Here is a 14,963-nt window from a genome sequence, read left to right as displayed (position 1 = left end):
TTTCCTACTCATAACGTGGATGGTGCTGTCATCTTTGAAGGATCCATGCCTGCGACATTTAATTACCCTAAGTAACTGTAATAGTTTCGAGGAGGGTGTGAGGCCTCAGTTGCTTTCAGAGCCATCGGGTGGCCTCTGCCACTGAAACCTTGCTTTAGGTCACATTTCCTTTCTGGTTGGTGGCTTAGCCTGTGCCATCCTGACCTTGACTCTGGGTGACCACAGTGCCTGGCGAGCCCCCTCTGAGCCCCCTTGACTGTCAGCAAGAATCCCCCACGAGGAGCCGCCCGGCCCCATCCTCGTCCATCCTGGAGTGCCATGCCCACTCTGCGGTGGCCGTGTGTTCTGCATCACCAGGCCCATGCCAGGCTGTCCAGTGGTGGATTATCCAGTCTTCGATAGAAGAGCGTCTTCGCTCTTCACAGGCCCACGGGGACAGAGCCAGAAGTCAGCACCACATCCACATCGGAGCTGTTTGGGGAGCCGGTGCACCATGTGGCGAAGGAGTGAGGGACCCACGGGTCACAGGTCGGGCCGGGAGACTGAGGGGCCGAATTCAGCATGTTGTAGGCCTTCCTCAGACTCGTGTGCAGCTCCGGCAGACACGGGCTGGGTGATTCGGAAGCACAAGTCGAGAGGAGGGGAGCATGGAGAGCATCCACTTCCTCGGACCACTTGAGTCTGCTCGGCTGCAGCCAGTCCAGCCCACAGGCGCCCAGACTGCCCAGAGCCTGCAAGGCAAGGGGCTGTGTCTGCTCTCAGACCTGGAGGCCACCGACTGCGGCCGGCCCTGAGCTCTGGTCAGGACAGGGCTGGACGACCCTGCAAGTCCCTGTCGGAGCCGTCCCCAGAGACAGTGGGCAAGCGGCTCCTTGGGAAGGCCACCCCCACCGCACCTCACCCAGCATGGAGGGTGGGCGCCGACCCTCAGTCTCACGAGGACGCCTCCCAAACGTGGCTGGACGCTGGGCCGCATTCCTGGAAACCAACCAGTAGCCGCCGAGGTGAAAGTTCTAGCAGCAGGTGGTGCAGCCCACGGAGACTCCCCTGGTCACTTGCTCACCGTCACCCCAAAGCCACTGGTGGGATGTCCCATGCCGTGGGCGAAACCTTCCAGGCCCCCGTGAAGGGGCTGTCGCCTTGCCCTCCTGAGGGGTCTGTGCATAGGCTGGGGTGCACATCTGGGAGGAGGGCTTGTCTTTCTGGGGCCGCGGAGAACAGTGGTGTTCCTTGTGCCAGCAGCGCAGCTGCTGACTGCCGGCGGGACCCCAGCAAAGGAAGCGGAGCAGGTGGGTGCAGGCCACCCTCTCCTCCTAGCGGTGCTGGCGAGCGCTAATGGCCGGAGGGGCGGCCAGCGAGCAGGCAGCCTCAGCTTCAGCTTGGAAAATGGCTATGCCGAGATGGGGGGCGGGGGTGGCCCCACGCACCCAGCAGGATGAGGGAGGTTCCGAGTTCAGGAGGAGGCAGGAGGGCCAGGTGACACGTACGTCCCTAGGGTGATAGCGGGTCCCCGTCACCTGCTTCCTGGCACTTAGGAGGGTCTCTGGGCTCTGCCATTTGCATTTCGCTTTGATTGGTGTCACTCAAACTGCACATTAAAATTCCGTTCGTCGCGTCTGTGCAGAGCGAGGTGACAGAGAAGGCAGACCCGGGCTCTGGGGACTGCTCTGCCCGCCCACGTGAGGTCTGCAAGCTGCTGAGGGGCTTCCAGGGAGCGCGAGCAAGGCCGGGTCCCCACTCCTGGGCGGGTACGTGGGCTGTTCCAGCCTTGCTTCCTCTGGGGCCTGCCCAGCTCAGCCTGGAACACCATGTCTGCCTGCCCTGCTCGCGGGGCCGCATTGAGGAGGGGGTGGGGACAAGTGGCCTTTGAGGTCCCTTCTCAGATCTGAAGCGTCTGCAGATAAGTCCTCCCAGAGCCGTGTCATCACTCCATGTTCTGCCGTCATAAAACCACACGTTTTAAAATGCCCCCATGTGGAAGGAGTCCAAGCTTAATGAAAACGACTTCTCAAGATAAAACCAGAGGTGTCACATAAGGAACAGAGTCCGCTTCTTCCTGTTGAGACAAGAAGGGGGTTTGAAGCACATTGTGAAGCAAAGGTCATCCATGTCCATGAGCAGAAGGACGAGACCTGGACCCAAAATGAGCGACGCTCAGTGTCTGGAACCTCGTAGAGCAGACGAGCACAGGGGCTTCCTGCTTTCTTCCCTTGAGGCATCTGGGGGAAGCCAGGTGTGTGCCCTGGAGGCCGGCTCAGCCCACGTGGGCATCCCACACACTGGGTCCCCAGAGGAGGGTGGCACCGATGTCCCCATCTCGGCCTTGGCCAGAGCGCCCTGTGCTCTGCCTTCCTCTCCCGTCGGTGACAGCTGTGCCGACAGGCCCACCGTCTCCATTGGTTGTGGCCTGGCCACAGCCTGGTGGCGCTCTGGGCTCCAGTCGCCCACCTCACTCGGCTCCCTCCCCCGGGCACTCCTCCCCAACTCTGTCCAGGCTTCTTTCTGCTTCTGGAATCATCTCCAGACGGTGCAGGGCGCACGCTGGTGGCCCCAGGTCCCCCAGCACAGGTGGCTCAGCCGATGCAGTGAGCCCACAGAGACCCCAGGCAGTGACGGCCCACCCGTCGGTGCCGCCCTGGTGTTGGCACTGCTGCCTTTGGGCAAACTCACCTGTTTGTCTTCCAGAGAAGAACCGATGTGGAACTGAGCTTCAGAAATCCAGAGCATATGAGAGTCAGTGGGATTTCTCCCTCCACATTTTACTATGAAAAATTTCAAGCCATAGAAAGTTTCAAACAGTTGTACAGTGAAAACCTGCAAACCCACCACCTACATTCTGCCGTGGCTGGTCCTTGGCTCTACTGGCATCATCACACATCTGTTCACACCTCATCTTAACGTTCAGTGTGTCTCAGAGTGGGGTTCAAAATTCATTTAGGTTTGTCTGTTTTTTTGAGAAAGCAGTTTACAAACATTGAAATGCACAGACCTTAAGGTGCTTTTGGTAAGTCTTGGCCAGTGCACCACCATGACCAGCACTCCCACCCCCAGGGCGCAGCCCCCCAGGCAGCCAGGTTCTAATTTCTCTCACCTGCATGGGGGCAGCTTGTTCTGGAACCTACATTAGTGGAACTGTAGAGTGTTTGCCCTTGTCTGAAGCGTCTCTGACGCAGCAGAATGTTTTTGAGGTTCGTCAGCGTGGGGTGAAAGGGAAGTCGTGCAGCCCACAAAGTGCAGCGCAGGCTCCTTTGTTGCAGCCCGAGACCAGCTCCACGTTCCGGGTGTCCCGGGGACGCAGTGTGAGGGGCCGTCTCCACAGTAGGAGCGAGAACTCAGGTGTGCTGCTCATACCTGCATTTCTCACATGGGCTCCCCAGCAGGAAAAATGACTGATGCCCCCCATCCAGCGGTGCCGGGCTGAGCCACTCAGGGCCTGTACTTGCTACTCCCCTGGCTCCCTCCCTCACCTGGGCAGATGGGACCACAGTCTGCTCTGTGCTCAGCAACTCACGTCCGGGTCGTCCAGCCTGCTCGGTGCCCGTGTCCACCCTGGTGACTCCTCAGGGGCTGCGCCGTGTCTGTGGGCGCCCTGCGAAGGGCAGGAGCCACGGCCTGAGCTGCTAGGCTCAGCCGGGTGCTGTGGCTCTGTTACTCTTTGTCCTGTTTGAAGGACCGTCTGGGTTAAGCCGGGTTTGGTGCAGTTGCTTCCTCGGAAAGTGTCCACTGCTGCTCACTCGTCCTTTGTGTTCTGCTGCCCTCATTTCAGGATGGGAGTCCCAGCTTCTGGAGACGGGCTTCCTGGGGATTTTCCTGTGCCCTCTCTGGACTCTGTCTCCATTGCCCAGGGGGACCCCCACGTCCCGGATTGTCCTGTGGGGCTATCGGTGGCTGATTTTCAGAATCATGCTCGGAGCGGTAAGTAGAACTTTTATTTGTTATACTTGGAAGGAAACGTACTAAAAACGAGTGGCTGCCTTGCTGCCTTCCCGCCAGCCAGGCCAGCCATGCCCCTTCCACCACTTTCCATGATATCCGAGGCCTGTTTCTGAGCACTCGATGCTCCACTGGCCCCTCTGGCCTGGCCATTTTCTGTGGGAAACAGCCAGGACTTGAGTCGTTCCACTGGGACACTCAGGAGAGGGCCCCCTGGTCACCCCTTCCCCCCCAGCCCTCCTGGTGTGTATGGAGCATCTGAAATGTCGGGAAACGTGTTAGCGGGTCACACGACATCGTCTGTGACCCCGGCCTCGCGCCCTCCTGTCTCTCTGCCGGTGGAGCCCCTTCTCCCGACGCCTCCCCGTGTGGTTGAGGTGGTGCTCAGCTGTCCCGCTTTCCTGCCACGTCCTCTCCCCCTCACGCCCTCCTGCTGCGCCCTGGGACCAGGCACCTTGACGCCCACCTGCCATGCAGCCATGGAAAGTGCACGTCTCAGTTCTAATTACACCTTCGAGTTTTCAGAAACTTAAAATCAGGAGTGAGGTGGTTCACCAGGCAGAGGTCTGGGCGACTTCGTGTACTTTCCCTTCCACCTCTGCCCTGCTTGTTACACTAAAATGTAAAATACCCATTTCTTTCACATCGTCCAGACAGTCTAGTGTCTGTTTGCTCTAAGTCGTTCCTCGTGGGGGAAAATACAAGCCTGCAGGGGGGTGGGGGCCAGCGCTGGTCCTCCTGCAAAGTCGCTGTCCTCCACTGTGCCATGCTGCCCCTTCCTTGTCAAATGTTCAGTTTACTCATGGGCTTCTTACGTGAGGGGGGGCCTCGTCCCCCGGGCAGCACAGCGCCATCTTGCCCTCTGCGGCTCTCTGTATTTGAAGCCCCCGTCGCCCCACGTCCTGGCTGGTGCCACAGTCTGCTGGGCAGACTGAACTCGCAAGTGACGGCATCTGCTGTCGAGGGGGACGGGCCGGTCCTCAAGCAGGACGGGTGTCCCCTCTAGGACCGTGGGTTCCCACTCCCACAGGCTCCCCTCCTGGACTCCCAGGTTGTTGGCCGTCACGCCGTGGTGGTTCAGGTAGCTGCCACGTCTGCGCCATCTGGCCAGGCTCTGGGGGCACTGCAGGCAGCTGGGTGCAGAGGAATGAGCTCTGTGGCAGGGGGGTGGGAGACAGGCCGGGGTGGTTGGCAAGGTTCCCAACCCAGCAGGGTACGAGCAGCTACAGACACTTGGAAACACCGTGTTGGGTGATTATGTGGGTCCAGATTCCGCGGCAAAGTGTGATGCTTTCCCTAAACTCATTTTTCCATTTAATTAGAAAGATGAGCGTGGTATTCATAGGTCCCTTTGATGAAACACGAAACCGTGAGCTGTCTCACCACCGCACAGGTGTTTTTAGCTTCAAGGCTGCTGTTCCTTGTCCGTCTAGGACTCAATTGTAGATTCTCTCTCAGCTGTCTTTAAAAAGCATAAAAACATATGCATTGTTTCTAAGGACTTTATCAGGACCCTCCTGGGACGGTAGCTTCGGCTGCAGAGCCCTGGGTGGCGGAGCTGTCAGGTTGCTCTGAGCACGGTTCACGGCTGCACAAACTCCCACGATGCCTCACAGGGGCGGCGAGTCATTAGCATGTTGTAAAGCACCTTTTATGGCATTTTGATTGACTGTTAGCACCAGCTGGATAAAAAATTATCAGGTGCACTAAAAGGTGTAATTACTTGATTCCGTCTGTACGTTGGATATTATTAACCTCCCTTCGTAGGAAAGCAGAACGACAGAGTTGACTTGATAAAAAGGAGTGATGGCAGCAAGTTGTCCAGTCCGTAGGAACTGAGCAGACGCTGCCCGGGATGAGCCCGGCCCCGATTGTCTGCTGCTCGATCAGAACTGGCGACTGTCCCGGACGCTCAGACCTGCTTGTGGTTCTGTAGTCTGGCCATGCTTCACATGCCCCAGAGGACAGATTGGTCCTTTCAGAGCTCAGCCTCAGAGGGGACCCCAGGTCGTGTGGGTGGGGGTGCCCGAGCAGAAGGAAGGAAACCTCTCTGCCCACTGATGGCCCAGGCCCCCCAGGTGCCCAGGGTGCAGTCGGTGCGGCCACTCCATCCTCAGGTGTCTGGAGAGGTGGCACCAGGCTACCCTTCTCTGGAAGCAGCTGGAAACTGGACACATGGTGACACAACTGTTTTCACACCCAACGACAGCCAGGTGGGCCGGGGTCCAGAGGGAAACTCTCGAGCTGAGCCCTTGACTGCCTGGCTCTTCAGGGAGGCCAGGGTCCTTTCCGCGGGGAGGCAGTGATGGCCAGAGGGCTTCCTGCTGGAGGCAGCGGCCAGGGCACAGAGGGGAGGAATCTGTGCAGAGGATGCAGCTCCAAAGACAAAGCATCACTTCTGTCCAAAATGCATCCTCTGATCTAACCATGAGGAAGCATCAGACATGCCCCAACTGCGGGACGTTCTGCACAGCTTCTGACCAGCATTTCAAGTATCCAAGTCATACCTTAGTTAAAGCCTAAGGAGCCGTCAGCCAGGACGTTAGTGGGAAACTGGTGAAGCCCAAGTAGGGTTGAAGTAGTAGTGACACGTGTTGTACAGGGTCTCCTTGTCATTTTTACAGCTTTTCTGAAATCTAAGATTTTCTTCAAAATAAAAGGTTAAAAAGAAGTAGTATGGGCAACTTAATGCACGTGAAGTGAGCAGTTAGAGGACATAGAGGTAGGTAGGTTTCTGACACTGACACGAGGGTCAGCGCAGCTGAATCATTTTATAAACTGAGTCATTAAACATACAAAAGGTGGGCTTCCCTGGTGGCGCAGTGGTTGAGAGTCTGCCTGCTAATGCAGGGGACACGGGTTCAAACCCTGGTCTGGGAAGATCCCACATGCTGTGGAGCAACTAGGCCCGTGAGCCACAACTACTGAGCCTGCGCGTCTGGAGCCTGTGCTCCGCAACAAGAGAGGCCGCGATAGTGAGAGGCCCGCGCACCGCGATGAAGAGTGGCCCCCGCTTGCCGCAACTAGAGAAAGCCCTCTCACAGAAATGAAGACACAACACAGCCAAAAAAAAAAAATTTTTAAATACATAAATAAACAGTAATTATAAAAAAAAAAAAACATACAAAAGGTACCTCCCACAGAAAACTCCAGGCCCAGATGACTCCACTGATGAGATTTATCAAATATTTAAGGAAGAAGTGATAACAAATCTACACACACTCATTCAGAAAACGGGAGAGGGGACCCTTCCCAGCTCACTCTCCTGAGGCCAGTGAAGACAAGGACATTTCAAAAAAGGGAAGTTACAGAATACTGTTCTTCAAGAGCACAAACAAAAATTATCAAGGAATTATTAGCAAATGAATCCAGAGTACGTAAAGGTGTTAAGTCCACGTGGGATTTTCCCCAGAATGCCAGGCTGGTAGGATATGAATAAATAGATGTAATTCACCAAGTTACCAGATATAAGGAAGAAAGAGATCAAATGATATGTTCATCTCATTCTAGGTAGAAAAAGCATTAGACAATGTTAAACACTTATTCACAATTAACAAAAAAAATTCTCAGCAAACTAGAAATAGAAGGAAACTTCTTCAACCTGATAAAAGATAACTGTACAAACTACCTACAGCTAACATCATACTAAATGGTGAAAGACTGAACATTTTTCCTCTAAGACTGGGAACAGGGCAGTGGTGGCCAACCTCCTCATGGCTAGTCAACAGTGTGTTGAAGATCTTAGCTTGTGCATTAAAGCAAGAAAAAGTGGTGAAGGCCCTGAAGATTGGAACAGAGGAAGTAAAATTATCTCTGTTCATCTCGTATGTGGAAGATCACAAGGGCCATAGAACTAGGGAGTGAAGTCGACCAGCGTGCAGGACTCAGAGCCAGTATTTCCATGACCTGGCAAAAACTGTCAAAAAAATGAAAGTTTAAAATATACCCCTAACATCCACAACCATAAAATACTTAGGAAGTTTTCACAGAAGTGTGACACTTGTGCTCTGAAAACCACCAAACGTCACTGAGAGGAGACTTGGGCAAGTAGATCTTCCACGTTTGTGGTCAGAAGGCTCGTTACCAGCCAAGGGTCAGTTGTCCCCAAACTGGTCGATAGATTTCGTGCAGCCCCAAACATAATCCTAGAAGGGTTTTCTTTTTAGAAAATCACGAACCAAGTCTTAGGTGTGCATGGAAATGCCCAGGACCTAGTCTTGAATGAGAGTAAAGTTGTCGGCATCACACTGCTTGTGGGTTCAGGCCTTCCCAGAGGATGTGGCCCTCGAGGCGCCAGGGGAGGTGAGAGGCCAAGAGCCGTATCGACGGGGTGGGTCAGTCTGGAAATAGTCCCACACTGAAGTCACGGTCAAGTGACCTCTGGACAAGACAGCAAGTCAGTTCAGCTGAGAAAGAAAAGTGTCTCCCCCGCCAGTGCTGGGTATCCACACGGGCACACGGACCCCACCCCCCACCACACCACACATGACAGTCGGTTTGAGGTGGACGCAAACGTAAAACCGAGACACTCCTCACAGATAACTTAGAACGTTCACAGTCTCGGAGAGGCAAAGATTGCTTACAGCATAGAAACCATTAACCATAAAAGAAAAAAATGGGTAAACTGTACGTCAAAACGATGAAAATCTTGGGTTCTTCAAAAGACACCATGGAAAAACGGCAAGCCACAGGTTGCGGGGAGCACTCACAACACACACCTGGCAGAACCTCCGTGTGGAGTATGTGAAGAACTCATGCATGTCACTAACGGACAGTTCACTCTGAAAAAGGGAGAGGTCTCGGCAGGCATGCGCGTGGGCGTCCCAGCACTTGCATGAAACACGCATGGATGGACGCTGAGGTCCCACCCGCCCACGAGGACAGAACTTAGCGGCTGACCAAACCAATACTGGCTCACTCAAGTTGCCATAACAAAATACCACAGCCCAGGTGGCTTAAACCACATTTATTTTCTCACAGTTCTAGAGGCTGGAAGTCCGGGGTCAGTGTTGCAGCCGATTCTGTTCCCGGTGAGGACTCTCCCTGGCTTTCAGATGCCACCCTCACACTGTGTCCTCACCTGTTGGGTCAGCCCCACCCCCACATGACCTCCTTGACCTTGTGTGACTCCCTTGGTCCAGATGCAGCCGCACTGGGGGTCAGGGCCTCAACATATGAATGTTGAGGGGCGCGAGCAAGAGGGACTCCCTGCGTGCCTGTGGGCGTGTAAAACAATGCAGCCGCTTGAGGCAGTTTGGCATTTACTTACTGAGTTGACCCCACGCCCACCCTGTCCCCCAGAGTTTCTACTCAATATGTAACCCAGGAGAAGTGGAAACGTGGTCACAGAGGCCTTTTACACAAACACTCGCGACAGCATTATCCACACGCACCAAGAACTGGAAACCAACCACAGGCCACCAGCAGGAGGGGGGGGGCAGCCTGGCCCAAATCCCCCAAAGGCAAACCACCCAGCCGGACAGGGACCCAGTGCCGAGCCCACAGTCATCGTGTGGCTGAGAGCAGTAGCCAGGAAGGGGTCCCGCATGAGTCCTTGTGAAGGTTCTGGAATCGGCGGAGCCAGCAGGCGGCCGCAGACCCAGAGGCTCTGTCACATCTGGGATGTGGGGTGGGGATTGATGGGTGTGCAGGAACCCTCGGGGCAATGGGGTGAGGGTCCACGGGCATGCACATCCACACAAGCCCCTCAGCCGCAGCTTCAAGACAGGACATAAGTCATTTCCTGCAACCTAACAAGAGGTCACCGTAAGGGGAGCCTCGGGAGGTGGTCAGTCAGGCCCACAAAGAGCAGAGTTGTGCACACCCCACCGAGCCAGGTTTTCCTGGGCTGAGCACCAGGTGACACAACATGCCTTCAAGCCCTGGAAAGACCATCAGCCCCGCCAGGCACTGCAGCTCGAGACAGGCTCTCAGATGCTGCTTCCTACCTGTTGCCCGAGCCAACTGCGGGCCTGGCCTGTGCGGCGTGAGTTCTCGTTATTCATTCCCGCTGATACAGAGGTGACTTGACGGCCCCAAACTGTCGCCACACGGGCCGGGGGGGGCAGGGTGGCCATCCCACATTGGTGTGATTGGAACTGGAATTCAGGCCGTCCCACGCTGGGGCTTCACAGCTGTGCGGCTATTCTGTGCGTTGGCATCCTGGGGCCAGACCGAAGCAGCAAGGAGCTGCCAGTTCCTCACAGGAGAGGGCGGACCAGGCCCAGATGCACTCCTTCCCTTTCCGTCCTCAGAGCAAAGAGTGGAGACTCTCTCACCTGCAGGAAATGGTAGCTGGTATAGGTGTCCAAGTCACTGTGGTTAAGCCCTTTAATTATGCTTTAAAGATAAAAGTTTTCACTTTTGGACTTCCCTGGTGGCGCACTGGTTAAGAATCCACCTGCCAATGCAGGGGACACGGGTTCGAGCCCTGGTCTGGGAAGATCCCACATGCCGCAGAGCAACTAAGCCCCTGCGCCACAACTAGTGAGCCTGCACTCTAGAGCCCCAGAGCCACAACTACTGAAGCCCGCGCGCCTAGAGAGCCCGTGCTCCACAACAAGAGAAGCCACCGCAATGAGAAGCCCTTGCACTGCAATGAAGAGTAGCCCCCGCTCGCCGCAACTAGAGAAAGCCTGCGCACAGAAATGAAGACCCAACAAGCCAAAAAATAAGTAAGTAAACAAACAACTATTTAAAAAAAAAAGTTTTCACTTTTATCTCAATCTGTTTTTGTAGCTGAGTTCATACTGGCCAAAGTTTTCAGCCAGAGCATGTTAAACACCTGTCATGGAAGCCAGAGTCCTTGGCTCCTGGTCCCTGTGCTTCCTCCATGGGGAGTGGGCGGGGATGTTCCACACGGGCGTCCTCAATGGTTCCAGCCCATGCTGGGCCCGAGAACTGTGCTCACTTGATGACTGACATTCTGGAAACTGAGCCAGTATCCGTGCAACTGGGAGTTCTCAGACCTGGACAACGCCAAGGGGATACCACCTGGGTCAGTCTGACCCCCAGGAAGTCGAAGAACGAAACCTGTCTCTTTTCTGCACCTCCCTCCCTTCAGCTTGGCCCCCCGGGGGTGTGTGCACGTGGCCGTCAGGTGGCAGTGGCTGGCATCTCCCTCTTCACATAGGAGCCTTGCTTGGTGTGAGGGCTGCCTCACCGGGGTGTCCTGGGCCCACGGGGAGAGTGGCAGTGAGAAGAGGCGGTGCCTGGACATTCAGAGTCATCAAACAAGGGAAGTAGGAACCTGTCCTGCTGCTAGATGTCTGGCAGCGGGAGGAACCCATCCTGCTGCTGGATGTCTGGAGTGGGGGAACCTGTCCGGCTGCTGGATGTCTCGGTGGGTAGGGAAGGCTGTCCTGCTACTGGATGTCTTGGGGGGGGACCCGTCCTGCTGCTGGATGTCTGGGGGTGGGTGGGGGTGGTAACTGTCTCCTGGACGGCTGCTTTCCCCTTGCATTAACTAAGTTGTTAGCGTGGCTTTATTTTCCTGTATATTCTCTCTGCAGTTCTTCCAATGTCTTTTACTTACTTTTCTCCTGATACTAAATTGTTTTATTTTATTGCTTCACATTTGAGTTAAGAACTTAATTCCCTAAGACGACATGATACTATACATTAGAGATCCTAAAGACGCTACCCGAAAACTACTAGAGCTAATCAATGAATATGGTACAGTAACAGGATACAAATTAATGCACAGAAATCTCTTGCGTTCCTATACAGTAGTGATGAAAAATCTGAAAGAGAAATTAAGGAAACACTCCCATTTACCACTGCAACAAAAAGAATAAAATACCTAGGAATAAACCTACCTAAGGAGACAAAAGACCTGTATGCAGAAAATTGTAAGACACTGATGAAAGAAATTAAAGATGATACAAACAGATGGAGAGATATACCACGTTCTTGGATTGGAAAAATCAACACTGTGAAAATGACTATACTACCCAAAGCAATCTACAGATTCAATGCAATCCCTATCAAACTACCAATGGCATTTTTCACAGAACCAGAACAACAACTTTCACAATTTGTATGGAAACACAAAAGACCCCAAATAGCCAAAGCAATCTTGAGAAAGAAAAACGGAGCTGGAGGAATCAGGCTCCCAGACTTCAGACTATACTACAAAGCTACAGTAATCAAGACAGTATGGTACTGGCACAAAAACAGAAATATAGATCAATGGAACAGGATAGAAAGCCCAGAGATAAACCCACGCACATATGGTCACCTTAATTTTGATAAAGGAGGCAAGAAGTAACAATGGAGAAAAGATAGCTTCTCAATAAGTGGTGCTGAGAAACTGGGCAGCTACATGTAAAAGAATGAAATTAGAACACTCCTTAAACATCATACACAAAAATAAACTAAAAAATGGATTAAAGACCTAAATGTAAGGCCAGACACTATCAACTCTTAGAGGAAAACATAGGCAGAAACACTCTATGACATAAATCACAGCAAGATCCTTTTTGACCACCTCCAAGAGAAATGGAAATAAAAACAAAAGTAAACAATGGGACCTAATGAAACTTAAAAGCTTTTGCACAGCAAAGGAAACCATAAACAAGACGAAAAGACAATCCTCAGAATGGGAGAAAATATTTGCAAATGAAGAAACTGACAGGATTAATCTCCAAAATTTACAAGCATCTCATGCAGTTCAATATCAAAGAAACAAAACACCCAATCCAAAAATGGGCAGAAGACCTAAATAGACATTTCTCCAAAGAAGATATACAGATTGCCAACAAACACATGAAAGTATGCTGAACATCCTTAATCATTAGAGAAATGCAAATTATAACTACAATGAGATATCATCTCACACCAGTCAGAATGGCATCATCAAAAAATCTAGAAACAATAAATGCTGGAGAGGGTGTGGAGAAAAGGTAACACTCTTGCAGTCTTGGTGGGAATGTAAATTGATACAGCCACTATGGAGAACAATATGGAGGTTCCTTAAAAAACTAAAAATAGAGCTACCATACGACCAGCAATCCCACTACTGGGCATATACCCTGAGAAAACCAGAATTCAAAAAGTTTCATGTACCAAAATGTTCATTACAGCTCTATTTACAATATCCAGGACATGGAAGCAACCTAAGTGTCCATCAACAGTTGAATGGATAAAGAAGATATGGCACATATATACAATGGAATATTACTCAGCCATAAAAGGAAACGAAATTGAGTTATTTGTAGTGAGGTGGATGGACCTAGAGTCTGTCATACAGAGTGAAGTAAGTCAGAAAGAGAAAAACAGATACCGTATGCTAACACATATATATGGAATCTAAGGAAAAAAAAAAAAAGTCATGAAGAACCTAGTGGCAGGACGGGAATAAAGACACAGACCTACTAGAGAATGGACTGAGGATATGGGGAGGGGGAAGGGTAAGCTGGGACAAAGTGAGAGAGTGGCATGGACATATATACACTACCAAACATAAAACAGATAGCTAGTGGGAAGCAGCCGCATAGCACAGGGAGATCAGCTCAGTGCTTTGTGACCACCTAGAGAGGTGGGATAGGGAGGGTGGGAGGGAGACACAAGAGGGAGGAGATATGGGGATATATGTATATGTATAGCTGGATTCACTTGTTATAGAGCAGAAACTAACACACCATAGTAAAGCAATTATACTCCAATAAAGATGTTAAAAAAAAGAAAACTTAATACTCTAAATTTTCATTGAGCAGAATTGCAGCTAAAATCAGCAGTTTTCATTGAGATTTGCATCTTTGCTATGGCTGGGGCAGGTCATTTTCATTTTTTTTTTTTTTTTTTTTTGGCTGCGCCGCGCAGCTTGTGGGATTTTAGCTCCCCAACCAGGGACTGAACCCAGGCCCTCAGCAGTGAAAGCGCCAAGTCCTAACCACTGGACCACCAGGGAATTCCCTGGAGCAGGTCATTTTTATGTGAAATGGAGGAGATGCAACATAAAAGGAGGCTCTGGAGAATCTGGGCATGAAGACGAGCCTGTGGGCCCTCAGAGGCGGCACGAGGATGTGCTTTCCTGTCCGTACCTGGGCAACCGCCATGTAACCTGCAGGCTGCAGACAGCGGCCTCAAGTCCCTTCTCACTAATCAGAAGGGGCTCGGTTGCTAACCACCTGTGCTGCCCACAGCTCTGTGCTCACATCTGCTGCACACCCCATGGGGCCCCGATGCTCCTTGTGTGCAGACCGTCCCTGTCTTGTTAACACACACAAAAAAGCCATAGCTAAGATGGAGAAAATAGAAGCCCACAGGACCTACCATTTCGGGGTCAGAATTCAGCAGGGCCAGGAGCCACAGCCATGCTGTGATTGAGGGATACCATGAGAAAACACTGTCTTCACATAACTGGCAGTTTTGTCTGAGATCCTGCCGTAAGGTCACCTGGAATATTATGAAAGCTTCGGGCCAATAAATTTGACACATAGGTGAAATGGGACAAATTCCTTGACAAGTGCAGCTTACCAAAACTGAGACAGAAGGAAACAGGAAATCGAAAGGGCTCCATATCTGGTAAATAAATTGAATCTGTAATCAAAAACCATTCCAGAAAGAAAGTGTAGGCCCAGTGAAATCAAACATTTGAAATAAAACATTTGAAACACCAGTGAAATCAAACATTTAAAGAGGAAATAATAGCAATCCTACACAAACTCTTGGAAAATAGCAGAGGCAGGGACACTTCCCAAATTGTTTTCTGTGACCAGCATAAGAGTGATACCAAAACCTGATGAGGACAGGACAAAAAGGAAAACAGAAGCCAGTGTCCCTCACGAACAAAGACATAGAAACCCTTAGCAAAATATTGGCAAATCAAACTCGGCAATAAAAGAGGCATGGTTTATCTCAGGAATGCAAGATTGGTTTAATATTTGAAAATCAATTAATGCAATTCACTATACAGCAGAATAAAACTGAAGAATGATTTTTTCTCCTCAACAGATGTAAAAAGTACACGATACAATGCAGTACCCACTCAAGGGCGTGTTAGACGAGGCTTCCTCAGTGGTGATAGA

General features: G+C 51.8%; 1 protein-coding gene across 5 annotated transcripts in view; it reads left to right on the top strand.

The window, feature by feature from the left end:
• LMF1 (lipase maturation factor 1) overlaps positions 1–14,963 on the top strand; it is a 91,584-nt gene that overhangs the window by 41,759 nt on the left and 34,862 nt on the right. For all 5 annotated transcript variants that reach the window (XM_036824810.1, XM_036824813.1, XM_036824812.1 and 2 more), the window contains exon 4: positions 3,767–3,915. In XM_036824810.1, the coding sequence (XP_036680705.1) occupies positions 3,767–3,915 (149 nt within the window). The remainder of the gene's footprint in view (positions 1–3,766; positions 3,916–14,963) is intronic.

The sequence above is a fragment of the Balaenoptera musculus genome, chromosome 15 (assembly GCF_009873245.2).
Source record: "Balaenoptera musculus isolate JJ_BM4_2016_0621 chromosome 15, mBalMus1.pri.v3, whole genome shotgun sequence".
In the NCBI taxonomy this organism is placed as follows: domain Eukaryota; kingdom Metazoa; phylum Chordata; class Mammalia; order Artiodactyla; family Balaenopteridae; genus Balaenoptera; species Balaenoptera musculus.
The sequence above is the reverse complement of the archived record's forward strand: the minus strand, read 5'-3'. Positions and strand labels throughout refer to the sequence as shown.